The sequence below is a fragment of the Lagenorhynchus albirostris genome, chromosome 4 (assembly GCF_949774975.1).
Source record: "Lagenorhynchus albirostris chromosome 4, mLagAlb1.1, whole genome shotgun sequence".
Taxonomy (NCBI): domain Eukaryota; kingdom Metazoa; phylum Chordata; class Mammalia; order Artiodactyla; family Delphinidae; genus Lagenorhynchus; species Lagenorhynchus albirostris.
In genome coordinates, this window is record NC_083098.1 from 101,081,284 (window position 1) to 101,096,094 (window position 14,811).

At 37.8% G+C, this 14,811-nt stretch overlaps 1 protein-coding gene across 1 annotated transcript in view; it reads right to left on the reverse strand.

Annotated features, from left to right (window-relative positions):
* The window catches only part of SLIT2 (slit guidance ligand 2), a 390,513-nt gene that overhangs the window by 16,891 nt on the left and 358,811 nt on the right, over positions 1-14,811 (reverse strand). The window contains exons 30-33 of the mRNA XM_060147340.1: positions 10,263-10,356; positions 5,379-5,516; positions 5,029-5,269; positions 3,315-3,445 (exon numbers count right to left, since the gene is read on the reverse strand). Of these exons, the coding sequence (XP_060003323.1) occupies positions 3,315-3,445; positions 5,029-5,269; positions 5,379-5,516; positions 10,263-10,356 (604 nt within the window). The remainder of the gene's footprint in view (positions 1-3,314; positions 3,446-5,028; positions 5,270-5,378; positions 5,517-10,262; positions 10,357-14,811) is intronic.

Here is a 14,811-nt window from a genome sequence, read left to right on the forward strand (position 1 = left end):
GCAATAGACCTTGGAAATCTTTCAATATCATAGATAGAGAACTTTCTTGTTCCCTCTTTCCCTCTCTCACTCCCTCTTTCTTTTTAACAGCACATTCCATTGTGTGGCTGCCCCGGAGTTATTTAGTTAGAAACTTGGGTTGTTTCCTAACTTTTGTTTTTACAACCTCTGCCACAGTGAATTACCTTGTGCATATGTCATTTCTATGTCACAGGTATAACTTTAGGGTAAATTCCCAGTAGTGGGAAAGATGTTTCCAAATTGCTCTCCATAGAAATTGTAAACAACATGTACTTCCAGTGTCAATGTATGAGAAGAGAGGATTCACTTTCAACTCTTGCTACACTCCAGAAAGAGACACCAAAAAGATTTTCCTCTATTGCTAGAAGGGAGACGGGAATGAAGACAAAGTGAGTGAGGAGTGAGGACAGAGCTGAGTGTAGAATTAAATCCTTGTAATGAATTGATGGGGCAGGTGTTACATTATTATTTACAGATATGGATTCTGAAACACATAAAAATTAAAGACCTTGCTAAAGTTTATATATAGTAATTGCTAAGCCTAGATTTGCACATACATCTCAGCCACTATGATTATTACTTGTTAAAAACTAGATTCTCCTGGTGTGTTGAAATAATTTAATGTTCTCAGTAGCCTCTATTTCACAAAAGCATTTAAAAATGTCAATTGGAATACTACTATATTCATATATTATATATATACATATATATATAGTATCTATATATTATATCCACATCAATCAATTAATCAATTATCTCTCTATCTGAATTCTCGGTGATTGTTGCTTCTTTTCTTTAACTTAAAAATAATGCACTGGGACTTCCCTGGTGGCACAGTGATTAAGAATCTTCCTGCCAATGCAGGGGACACGGGTTTGATCCCTGCTCTGGGAAGATCCCACATGCCGCAGAGCAACTAAGCCCGTGAGCCACAACTACTGAGCCTGCGAACCACAACTACTGAGCCCACGTGCCACGACTACTGAAGCCCACGTGCCTAGAGCCCGTGCTCTGCAACAAGAGAAGCCAGTACAATGAGAAGCCCGCGCACCGCAACGAAGAGTAGCCCCCACTCACCGCAACTAGAGAAAGCCCACGTGCAGTAACGACCCAAAGCAGCCAAAAATAAATAAATTTCTTTAAAAAAATAAAAATACACTAACTTTTGTTGATTGTTGGCCATAAACTAAAAAGCAATAAATAAATAAAAGTTATGTTTGCTCTGGACCTTATAACAGATGTCTCCATTAGATGGTCTGCAAGCAGAAACATCTACTTCTGGTTCATAACAAAAACTGTGTGATGTGATATTATCCTTTTTTATAGATGTTACAGGGTATACTCTATTGTTAGGCAAAAATGGTAATGAACATAACCTCAAAATAAGCTCTTTAGAGTAAATCCTCATTTGGATATAATCACTTGGGTTTTTACAACTTATCTAGAAATATTTTAAGTACATTTTATGTGAACACTAGCTTTAGTAAGTCAACTCCAAGAACTTTCACTATGGTTCCTGACAGTTCTATCCTGTTTCATTGCATAAAACAAAACAAACACACAAAATACCAAAAATGAACCATAAGATCAATATTCTGAAATCTTTTCATGAGCTGAAACAAATTGAGGCTATAACATTTAAGGCCTAGCAACATTTAAAATATTGGCACTAATTCATCACCATTTAGAGATGAAGTAACTATTGTATTCTGCTTGGAAACCAATAATTATGTGTTTGTTTCCATGCTCTAAATATTCCCAAGTGGGTTAGCTTACCACCAAAAGGACTTACTGAATTCCATTCATGGCTACAATGGGCATCCAATTTCCCAGAACCGTTATGAAAGATTAAATAACATGTGAAGCACACTGAAAATATATAAGTATAATATCAAGATCATAAAGGCCAGTATCTCCATTTTATGTCTCCATCAATGGCCACAAACTTTTACCCAGCATGTTTGGGCTACAAACGTGTTTTGTTTGCCACATATGGTATTAAAATAAATGTGAATCCATACTGAAGGGAAAACTTTATATTTAAAAAAGCCAAATTTCTGTCTTTTCTTGAAAAATCACAAGTTCTGGCAAAACCTGGGCCCACATCTTCACATGGCAGCATTCAGGGAGACCTGAGCAGATGTAGTCTAGTCCTGTTTTGACAAAGATTTGCTTTTAGTTCACTCCGGTCATAACCACTCCTATTATATTGCCAACACCAAGGCTATCTGTAACAGGGGAGTGCTTCTCTAAAAGCTTAAAATCTTTTCAAGAATAAAAGGATGAGAGAACATTCTTTTCTTGCAATTAGCCAGTTCAGTTCATTTAAGATATCTGCCTGGAAAAACGGACTGCCTATGACTTTGTGACCTTTCTCTAAATGGTAGCAGTTATTCGTACATGTGAAGAAATCAACTAGGTAACGTCTGCAGGGCGACCGGTGTTGAGATGCAACAGAGGGGCTCTGAAGGTTAGTCTTATGCAAAAAGCACACTTTCAGGAAAATCCCACCCCGTGAATCCCACCCCATTCATGTCTTCAATATATCATCAATACCATAATATTATTATAAAACTTCCAATAGAATGATCAGATAATACACATCTTGTAGCTGCCCATTGGCTTATTACATGTAAGCTTCCTAAGGGCAGGAGCTCTGTTGCTGAAAGCTTAGAACAGTGCCTGGCGCATAGTAGGTGCTCGATAAATATGTGTTGCATGAATAGTAACTTTAAATTTGTCCCTGTGCTGGGTATCCTGCAGCTGTTTCTCTAGGGCTACTCTCCACCTGTCTTCAGCCTGTTCTGAGCCCTGGGAGGCTCATGTGTGAGCTATATTACTGAGATCAGTGGGTTCCTTGTTTTCTGGCATCTGATTTGGCCAGAGGGAAGCAGGGGTACAGGAGATTTTTGGGATCATGTATTTAAAACCCTGGTTCCTTCCCTGAGCTCCTGTCACGCAGTCCTCTCCACAATTCCTTTTCTGAGCATCGATTTCCATAACTGCTGCCTCCCCTCTCTCTTTCAAGCCCATGGACACTAGCAGTATACCTAGTTACTAGCTCCAGATTACTATACTGTCCCAACCAATCTTTGTACAGTCCTCTTATAAATCTCTCCTTAATTATCCAACTTGAGTATGCTGTCTGCTACTGCCAGGCCTCTAACACACCTATCATAAAGTCTGCTGTAGCCAAATTATTCCCTCCCCTCCCCATGACACAATAAGAGAGGAGAAGCAGTTCTGCATTAAGCAATTATTTTCACCTTTACCAGTAACTGACAGATCTTCACCTGTAAATGGCAGAAGCTGGATGCGAGCCGGTGTCATAGCTCGCACGAACACGTCCCCGGTAGAGCTCTACGGCGATATGGTCTTTGTCACCCTTATACAAGAGGATTCCACTATCTTCATCTGTGGCAATCTAGTGGGAAGTAACCTTGACATTAGTAGGACAAATAGTAATCCAGACATATTGCATTAAGAAGAAACAAGACTTCTTAGTAATGAGTTTTTTACTATGGTTTATTTCTTCTTTATAGCTCTGATAAAATACTAATGCACATTGAAATGATTACTTGAAAGATGACCTATTCCTGGATTACTCTGTTGCAAATAAATTCATAAAGAACTTCAAAAAGCTCTTTTTACATTCATGAACTTATATATTTATTCTCTTTCTGCATATTGGCAATGATAAAGCTTAAAGATTCATGTCCTATGAAATATGCAAAAACAAGGACATCACATAATTTATACTTCAGCAAATTAAAATTGAAAGATATTTTCCATATCATTAGAGTCCACAGTGTTTAAAGTAAATCAAGCTTTCCCCCTTAGATATCAAACTATATTGTCTAAGCAGAGAATGATAAAATCTAATCAGGAACAAAATGATCACATTTCCGTTCTGTTAAAAAGAACAATAAGAGGTACTTAAGTTAACATCACTGAACGTGCTTAGAATTTCCTTTGCTGGAGATTTTCACTTACCTGCTTTTTGCTCCTGTTATGGGCTTTATTTATGGCATATGTGAAATGTGACTGCATTGAGCAAGATGGATTTTCATATTACATGTTAAATTATGGTGTGACCAGGGGAAAATCTCTGTTTTTATCCTTCTTTCTGACTTTTCCGGGCTTTTGAAGGACCAGCTCAGTAAAAATTAGGACTTAAGCCTGAACACCACTGGGTACTTCTCATAACAAGACGGATGGCAAACGTTGGAAGTTAGGGGGCCAGGCTTTCTTAAAGAAGGCTGGTCTGCCTTCCAGGGTCCCATTCCTCACGACTTCTCAAGAAGCCCCTGCCCCTCACTGAAGTGCTAGGGTAAACCAAATATGGAACGGGTTTTATAGGAAATTGGTTACATTTCTTTGAATTCAAAACAAAACAAATATGCAGCCCCAATTTGCCCCAGGTACCCTAAATTTATCACCCTAATCTAGCGTAATCTTGTCTGTAGGGGTTTGAATAACTTGCTCAAAGGTACACGGTGACTTGGTGGAAAGACTTATGATAATACTTGAGTTTGTTAATTTCATGTCGAAGTTAAAAGACACCTGCTGACACTTCTGCCAAGGTATGTTCTGTCTCACCTGTGCTGTTCTCAGCTGCAGGTTTCCTAACGAAAACTCCCCCAGCGCCCGCCCCCGGCTACCGTGCAGAACCTGAACTGCAGAGCCATAAAAATAAATGAATAACATGCCATTACCTGAGCGCAAAACAAAGAGAGAGATTTTGTTGCTTTGTCTCTGTGTGTGTGTTTTATATGATCAAGTAGTGAATAAAAATACCTAGTGCCCATTTAGTTTTGAAAGACACAAATGTTAGAGAGAAGAAGAATAGAAGCTTTTCATACAAGTAGCATTTTCTGTCATTGTGCTATGCAGTATGTAACTGTCTATTTAAGAAATAACATCACTCACAAACCACCATGTATGTTTATATTTGGCAGCTGAATTGTTTTAAAATGAGATTAGCTCTTGGTAGTGGGGGAATCTTACCTGAAGAGTGATGTTTGTTTGAGGCCGAACCTTGGCAGAAGGGATCTGAAGATAAGACTCTTTGTTTACAAAGTTCACACTGACCAATTTTTCACACTTCTCTCCCTGGTAGCCAGGCAAACACTGGCATATTGGCTCATTTATCCTGATGATGCACTGAGCTCCATTCTGACAATCAAAATTATCACAGGGGCTGGTACGAGGGAGAACCATGGGTGGAGAAAACTCACAAAACAAGCCACTGAAGAATAAACAGAGAAAATACTCAATTAGACGTTACTTAGTTGCCAATATGAATTAAGCCCTGTTAGCACCTAGCTCTAAATACAAATGTGTACTTGCACTTTTACCTGTAACCTTCGGGGCAGATGCATGTATAACTGTTCACTGCATCAGTGCAGTGGGCTCCGTTTTTACACTTGTTATCTTGGCAGTCATCAAAGTCAATGTCACAGTGTTCGCCTATGTATCCTGGCGTGCAGTCACATCTGTTTGAACAAGCAGGTACATAGTTTCAAACCCAACTGAGCCAAAATAAGTAAAAGAGTTGCATTTCATCTAGGAAACAACTGGTGCTGTCTTTGCAAAAACATATTTAGAACAGGCTCATAAAGTTTAAAAATTAACAGATGCCTAGAAAGTAGTACTGATCTGCAAAGTATGCCATGGTTTCTCACTGTGATCTCTCACAGGAACAGCAATTTTCCCTCTCTGATGACAGTGAGCATCCACAATCCAAGTAAGAATAGACTAATCACACCAGGGTGTGTCCCTCCCTTCTTCCCCCACTTTATCTGCCCGTGGTGTCCTCTGTTTTCAGCTGTCTAATTCATTTGAGCTGCTGACACGGTAAAAGTGCTGTGTTGTAAAATTTATTAAGAATATTAAGCATATCTTAAGAACAATTAACATTTTAAATTTTCCAACAGAGACTGGGTGCATTACAGTAAAGGATAATTTTATGAAAAGCAAATATGTTAGCACTGGATACCCTGATTCACCATGAATCCAGATTATCGTTATGGCAGAATGGGGGCTGACCTAACTGGGTGGGGCAGGGGAACGGATACAAAATCCCTGGGGCCCATCCCTGGACAGCTTTTCAGCCTGTTCACTCTGGTGGTGTGGGACAGAAGGGGTCTCGGCTGCACTGCTGGTGAAGAACCAGGGATAATAATACAGCGGATGTTCTTTGAGCACTTTGTTTCAGGCCCTGTTCTAATCATTTTGCATCATGGACTCATTGAATTCTCTCCACAGCCCTGTGACATCAGTGATACCATGACTCCACTCTACAGGTGAGGAAACAAGGCACAGATTGGTTAAATGTCTTGCCCAAGGACATCTAGCTTGTACACAGCCAGGAACTGAACCCAAGCAATCTGACAAGAAAGCCTGAATATCTAACCACTGCTCTGTACCGTTAGATAATTGATTACTCAGGGTTCCCTTTAAAATCTCTTTCACCAGTGCTGACCATTGGAATGTCTAGCTCTGACACCAAGGATGCGGGATTTTAAGGGTGCCCAAGGAAAAGCAATATGGTACATGCAGTGGTTATTGAACTATGCTTTGTGGAGCAATAGGGGACCATGGAACCCCCAAAGATATGGCCATAGCCGGGGAGGGGGCCTCTGTCAGCTTCCCTCTGCACTGCCCCCCCCAAACAATACTCTCCTGCTGTGATTCATTAGTTTTACACATTGGGCTTCCATAAATGTTTCTGTTTGAGGTTTAAGAAAGGGTTCACTGACTTTAAAAAAAACAAATAAACCAGGAAATTATGTTTTAGCCTTAAAGAATTTGCACTTTGCAATTAGGCAGAAGAACTGTGTTCATATTCTGGTTTCATCCTTAAGTGTATGTAATCTTGACTACATTACTTCATCTCTCTAAGTGTTCCTTTCCTCATCTATAATATGTATATAATAATTTCCATCTCACAGGTTTGTTAAAAGATTAAATAAAAACACTATCTGTAAAATAATTACTATAGTAGTTAATACATAATGCATGATCAATAAATGGTAGGTTTAAAAAATAATTCTATGTAAGTTTTTATAATTCTAAAAAAGTATTTATGGTTTAGACTGTACTAATTATTCAGTTTTCTATTTCAAAGCCATTAGGATTTAAGTGAATGAGGATAATTAAAAACACCCTAGTGAATGTGGATATTATTGAATGCCAAGGGTTTTGCCTAAAAATGCAAAATCAGGATTTAAGAGTTACTGGAGAAATGATGAATTAATAAGATAAATGGGAGTATATACCCTCTAAGGGTAACACAGACTTTTAGCTCTGTGTGTATGACTTAAGAAATAAAATGAGCTCACTGCATCAGCATGCTTGCTCTAGAGCCAGTGGTTTTCATGCTAAATCGTAACTAAGCAAACAAGTCTGAAGTTAAATGGATTCTAAGTGGCCATAGACATTCTCAAAAAGATGGACGGGGCCTGAGAAAAGGGCTTCCATCAATGTTAATTTGACCAGAGCTGCTCAAGTACAGAGCACTAAAAGAAAGAAGAAATGCTTTGAAACACTCTGAATTATTTACCTGAGAAAAGAAATCAAAGTAAAAGATAAGAGAACCATGTATTCACCATAGTGGCTGTTTAAGAGCTATTTTATATATTTTTTTCTCTACAGATACTGTTTTACGAGCCCATTAGGACTTGGAGTCACATTATGAGACCAACATTTTTGTCTTTCTTTGGCTCCTTAGACCGAGTTTCAAAACAGGAAGAAAATATTTAATTAAGAATTCCTTAAAGCTTGTATTATCAGTAAAAGGTATCACATTCCCCGAACTCTGGCAAGGAGTGAGGAAGAAAGCAAAGAATATAAAATATACTGTTTAGAAGCCCCAAAGCTGACTAAGTAAGATGCATGCTTGAAAATACTGCTTATGGCATATAATGGTCTAAAAATATCTCAAAACAATTTAGGAGATTGATGAGGTATATAATAAAGCAAGAAAAGTAAAACCAGCTCTGTTAGCTTAGTAGTAAGAAAATGTAGCTGAAGTTAACAGTACATCTTGTCCAAACAATATTTGTCAGTAGAAATTTTCTTTAGCAGCTTCATATAGTCTTGGTTTTTAAGTCCATTTATTTTTTGCAACTCCCTTTGTCACAGTGTGTGATTATTTATAATATGGGAGTAATAGCAAATGCTATGACTTAACCTGTTTTCTGCTAAACTACATAAAACTCACAAATTACTGCTGAAGACAATGGGTTTCCAAATCAGCTAATCCTTAATCCAGTAAGATGCGCTATAAAAAGTGTGCAATTTAACTGATAGTAATAGAAGATACTGAATTAATCGTTAGTCTTCTTGAAGATGAACTACTCAGTTTTTAATGGTTTCTGGTAAGTGTTACTAATACTTTATCTTGTAATTACAATGCACAGAGCTTATCCAGCAGATAGGCAGTTCTGGAAAACCATCTGCTTTACTGGCCAACTTCTCTAAGAAATGATAACAGTTGTTACCTAAGTGACTGATGTTCAATTTGCCAAATTCATTGTGTGCAGATCAAAGACAATATGAATTAAAATCATTTACATACAGTATTTGGATGAACAAAATGCAATACAGGATTTTGTATAAAATAAAGATTTCAATAAGACTTTTGTTTTTTCCACAGAGGGTTGTAAACTAAAATATAATGAAAAATAGAATCAAATATATTCTTTTCTTTCCCCAAAAGGCATCAAATGGAATCAGCAGGTGCTGCAACTGAATCTGTATATTCTAAAATAATGAATTTTAAATCAAATTGAATCAAAAACTGTTCTCTAAATAAAACTTGAGAATAAATATTTTATTCTGATTGGTCTTTGAAATCCAGGTGTGGTCAGGTGATACTGACCCCACCTCCCATTCAAGTAAGAATGTCTGATAATCTGTTGACAAGTATTAATATGTTAGAGTCCCATGGGAAAAGAATTTGAAAAAGAATAGATAACATCTATATGTATAACTGAATCACTTTGCTGTATACCTGAAACTAACAAAACATTGTTCATCAACTACACTCCAATATAAAATAAAATTTAAAAAAATGTTAGAGTCCCAGCTCTAATCCCATCTACTCTTAGAAAACTGTTCCTGACTGGAGCAATTTTTAATTCTCTGAATCCTATAGCAACTAAGCCTGAGTCATTTCACTGAGAAGATAAAGAATGGGAGAGTGAGTAGCTATAAAGTGCCACAAAAACATAAGATGGTAACATTACTCGTGCCCTGACACATGGCAGGTGCTCAATAAATATTGGGTAAAGAAACCAGTAAAGCTATTTGCTAGTTGTCTCTTGTAGGCACAACTCAACCTGAACACTACAGTGTCATTTCTGAGAACCCAGCTCACCTTCTGTAACAAACCAACAGTAATGGTCATAAAGTATAAAGCTTCTTAGAGATAACCTGCACTAGAACAATCACCCAACTGGGAAGTATAAAACCCAGCTCCAGCTCTGCCAGTGAATAACACTGAGACCTCTGGACAGCCACCGACCTCTCTTGGTTGTGGTTTCCTCATGTTTAAAGTGAAGAATTTGGACCAGATGATTTCTAATCTATGGCCTAAGAAGAGAAGTTGCTGTTGATAGACCCTTAAAATATTTCAGAATTGTGGCAAAGGAATAATTTCATTTGATACCAAACGTACTTCAGGAAGATTGCTACCTGGTGTGACTGTGTGTTTTATCATCCCACACAACACACACGTGTGTGAAGGAGACACTATTAATAGTTACAGTGAGACAACAGGCATAAACGGATATTGTACTGAGGCAACCTGGGACATACGGTCACTCTGTCTTCCTCCTCTTGGGTAAAGTATTGTTGCATAAGAAAACATTTTCAGTTACATTAAATGAAACTCCCTATTTTACCACAGACTTCCATTCAGATAATAAAGTTCCTAGTAGATATTATGAATTTATTTGGCCTCCAAATAAATTTAATTAAAAATAGCCAAAGGCTATTTTATTTCATACATGACTTCCCAGGAAAAGTCACAAAACAAAAGGAAACATTTTCTTTTCTTTGGTGTACTAAAAAAGGCCCATGCTGTAGATAAACATTTATAAAAATTCCATTGACACTGGAGAGTATGTCCTCTAAGTCCTGAGCAAAGGTGTGAAGCTAGGTCCTGAAAGAAGAGGGTTCCTTAAAGAAAGGCCCTCCTCCCCCGTTTGTGAGCCCCAAAGCAGCCTCGGACTTACTTGAATCCCTTTGGCGTCAGGATGCACTTGGAGTCGTGTTGGCAGGGGTTCAGGTCCTGTGCACAGAAGTCCAGCTTCTCCTCACACAACTCACCTGTTAACATGGCAAACGGTGTTAGGTCATAGACAAAGGTTAACAGGTTTCCTGCCAGAGGCTGTGTCATGGGTCTGAGAGGTAAGCATAGCTTGTGATTGGAAAAAATAAAAAATCACAAGACATGGAAGCAGAAGATCTGAAATGCTGGCTCTGCTGCTAAATTGTCTTATGATTTGGGACAACACAGCTATTGTTATCTGTAACTAATAGGAGTCCCTTTAGAATGTACTATTGGAGAAGGAAATCTGAATGCTTTTCGTTTTTATTCTTTTATTATTATTATTTTAAAATTTTGGACTTTTTATTGAGGTATAACATATATCCATAAGATAAATGAATAGCTAATAAATAGTCACAAACTGAACTCACTCATGTAACCAGCATCCATATCCCAAAACACACCATTGACCATCACTCCAGAGGCCCAACCCCAAGGGTAAGTAACCACTACCCTGACAGGACCACAGATTATTTGCCCCTGTTTTTGAACTTGACATAAATAGAATCATTTGGTATGTACACCTTTATGTCTGGCTTATTCTGTTGTTTTATGTTTGAAAAGATAATCCTCAGATCTTCACAGTCTCCAAGGTTCTACAAGTCTAGAGGAAAAAGACTTTGTTTCCCTTTTATGACTTATTGCAACAGCTCAACGGTATACTCCTCAGCTACATCCGTCACGACAGAAAAAAGCAAAAGGAGAATCAATCTAGATAAAGAGCGTACACTTCTTTCTATCAGCTAGCTTATGAAGAATAATTGTCATCCATAAATGAGAGCTACAAGCATAACCATGAAGATTCGAGACACACTTTGTTGAATTGCATGTCCAATTATCTGTTAGGAAATTTCTTCATTTATAAATAACATGGTTATATTTTATTTTCAGGTACATTAGGCCAAATATGATTTTCGGTGAGAACACTTTCCCATTCATTGTGTGAGATTTTAAGGTGACTGGAAAGATGTAAAATTAAAAAGTTCTCTCCTTTTCTACCTTACCTTTAAATTAGTTTTAAATTATTTTATATGTAATAAATGAATGAATAAAGTGATACATCTATATGCAGCTGTTGTTCATTTCCAAGAAACTATTAGAACTTTGTTCAAAGTGTGTGGATTTAAAGCAACAGAGGTTAAAACATCAGGAGTCTGCAGCAAATCTCTTTGTTATAAGACTGTCCTTTTAAGGTAATACTTTGCTAACTGGTAGAAATAGTTGCTTAACAACTAAATGTGGCAAATCATTTACACTTCAAGGATCTTTTTCAGTGACTTAAATATATAAATGTACTAAGCTAGGTATTACATCAATATAGTAGTGTATGATAAGTTAGGGTTTTTTCTGTCTCTTAAAGAGAACTAATTATACTAAAAGTCTCATATTTCTTTTATAAGAAGCATTTCTGTGTCTGTAAATCTGTGATATAAAAAGTTTTTATCAAGATATACCTATACCTAATGAGCTATTTTTAAACAGGGTTTACTTAAAGCATCTACATTCAATTATTATTACTTTAAGTAATACATCTTGATAGAATGTATTCATTATAATTTCTCAGCCTATCATGATGAAATCACTTTCAGTTTTCTAATCAAATCTACCTGGTTGGATAAAGGCGGTTTATAGTAGTCCATATGCAAGGCAGTTTAAATATCATTCTATGTATTCTTCACTTTATACCCAAATAAGAAATCATTTTAAAAATGATATGAAAGGGGGGGATGCTTTACTTCTTATTCATTTTGATCTAATCCAATCCAATCCAATCCAATTAAGACAATCTAAACCATAGTTCATAAGGATTTACTATATGATGAGAGCAGTATGCTTAGAATATTTGTCTTTATATCTCTGTAGAGTATGGTATGGTGACATACTAAAATAATAGTTACTGAAAGAAAAATTTATGCTTTTTAAGGCAAGAACTTCATCTTGTTGACCTATATTCAACTTGTTTCATATTCGCCTCCTGAAATGATAAAGCGTGTGATGTGACAGGATGGACGGAAAGATGGAAATGTTCTTTATTCTATTACACATAGCGCTGTACTCTATTACCTTATAAGCAGGTATTTATATTTTTCATATGGCATCAGGAAAGGTAAGTCAGCCCATTGGAGTGGTTAAGGGAAATGTGGTTGAACACAGGTTAAACTTCAGCGCCCATGAGCCCCTCAAGAGATGGGAGTCTAGACAAACTTTGGCTTCATAATTTGGCTCCAACCCACTCCACAAAATCACAGGAAATCCTACTCATTTGCTTTCAGCCTGGACCCTTAAAAGTCCCCAATGATAAAGCAATAGCTTGGAACACAATGTTTGCCTGGCAGTTGAGATTTCACTTTTGATCAGACAAGCAAATTAATTTTCCCTGTGCTTCTAGTTTTCAGCTTTTTTTGTTGATGAGAAGTTAAAGGTAGGTGTGTGTGTGTGTGTGTGTGTGTGTGTGTGGGTTGTTTCTGTTTTGGAGAAGAATTAGAGGGGTCAGCCAGGGAGCATACCGTTACCTCTTTAGGATAACAAGTTAGTGAATGATCGACTACAACTTGTGAAGAAAAAACACATGTCCTAAACAGAGGCATCTTTTTTTTTTTTTTTTTGTAAGGAAGTGATGTTTAGTTTTTAGCTCACCTCTTCCTGATTGTGTCTGTCAGGTAAGTACGGCATAGAGTGGGATGGAAATGGACAAGTTCTACAGTTACACTAGTAAGAGCTGTGAGGGAGTAAGGCAGGAGTGATGCTCTCTTCCCCAAAAGGGCATGATTCCTCGGAGTCCAGAAGATGTAATTCACTGCTTACTGAACATCTGTAAATGTGGTCTTTCTGAAGAATCTGATGTAGTGGTAATATGACCATACATCCTGGCTGGTTCAAGTTTATACTTGCCATCCCAGGGTAATTTTCAATAGTGTCCCCACACACTCACACAGATGCCCTGATTTGGATGACAAATGCTAAGGTCACCTTGTGGGTGGGGCAGTAAGAGCTGGATCAACAGAGTTCATGCTCTCTTTGGAGTGAACCAACATAAAGAGATCCTAGGGAGAAACTACTAATTGGGTGAAATGACATTTGGGTTGCTGAGTTACTGCTTGGGATGGCCTTCCGCAACTTATTCAATATAAAACAGTGGACTGGTTGCAGAAAAATGAACTATTTTATTGTTCTGGTCCCCAATTCTTCATGAGTAAAATGAGGTTCTGGAATTGAAGTTGTGCAAGGTCAACTGTGGCTATAAAAACCTTTTTTTTTTTTAAAAAAAAAAAAGGCAAAATGCTTCTGAAGAGATGAATAATGCAGATAAGCAAGTTAGTAGAGAGAGCATTATGCTTTAACTGGACAGAACATCATTATTATATTCAGTAAAACAGTGTCAGCATGTGCCCCAATCCCACTGAGGTACCAATACTGTGAATATTATTGCAATGAGGCAGAAATCTCAGTGCACTTGATGGTTCTTATGGGAAACAGTACCTGGAGTTGGCCTTGCTTCCTGCTTCATTTTAGATCCGTGCACCTAACTTTAATGTTCTTTCCCTATTATACACAAGGGGTCCTTCCTTAATCTTCATTTGTACTTCTGGTATCTAAAATTGTCTTTTTGTTTGCATTCCTTATTACTGCACTTACTGAAATCGTTTTAGAACTATTCCACAAGCTTCTTCCCTGATACCCGTGGCGCAATCTGCCTATGGATGTTTTCAAATAATTCTGGTAGCAAACCACCAGATTTTTAACATTGCCATATATTTTGAGTGCAAACTGTGTAAAAGGACTTATGTTAAGGCTAGGAGTATAATGGTGAATAACAAAAAACGATATCCCTGTTCTCATGGAGCTTATACATGATGGGAGGAGGAGAAAGATATTGAGCCATTAATTTCACAAGTAACTGTAAAATTGCCTGAGTGATGAATGCTAAAAAGTGTCCTGATGCTCTAGAAGGAGGACTGATGGTGAGGGAATTTTTTTCTGAAGAAGTAGTACTTGGATTGCAGGTGAAGGGGGGCGATAAAGAGCATTGGCAGTGGCTCTGTGCAGGAGGTGACAGGGCAAATATGAGCTCTGAGAGACTGGGAGTGAGCCCAGGAGAGCGTGGTGACAGAGAAGGCCTCAGAGGTTGGCAGGGGCCACGTGGCAGAATGTAGGCAGCAGTAGGTACCATTGAAGGGTTTTAGGATAGAGGATGGCTAGATGACATGCACACTTTGAAAAGAGCATTTGGGCTCTAGAGGAGGATGGATAGCACCGAGACAAATACAAATGGATATGAGCCATGACTTAGCTTGTACTCAGGTGGTGGTAGAGGAGATATGGATGGCCTGACGTTTAGAAGCAAAATAAATGGGAATTTGTCATGGATTGGGTTAGGGGAGGGGAGAGAGGAAGCTGTCTGGGACTTCTAGGTTTCTGGTATGAATTTGGAAGTACCTTTCAGTGACATAGAG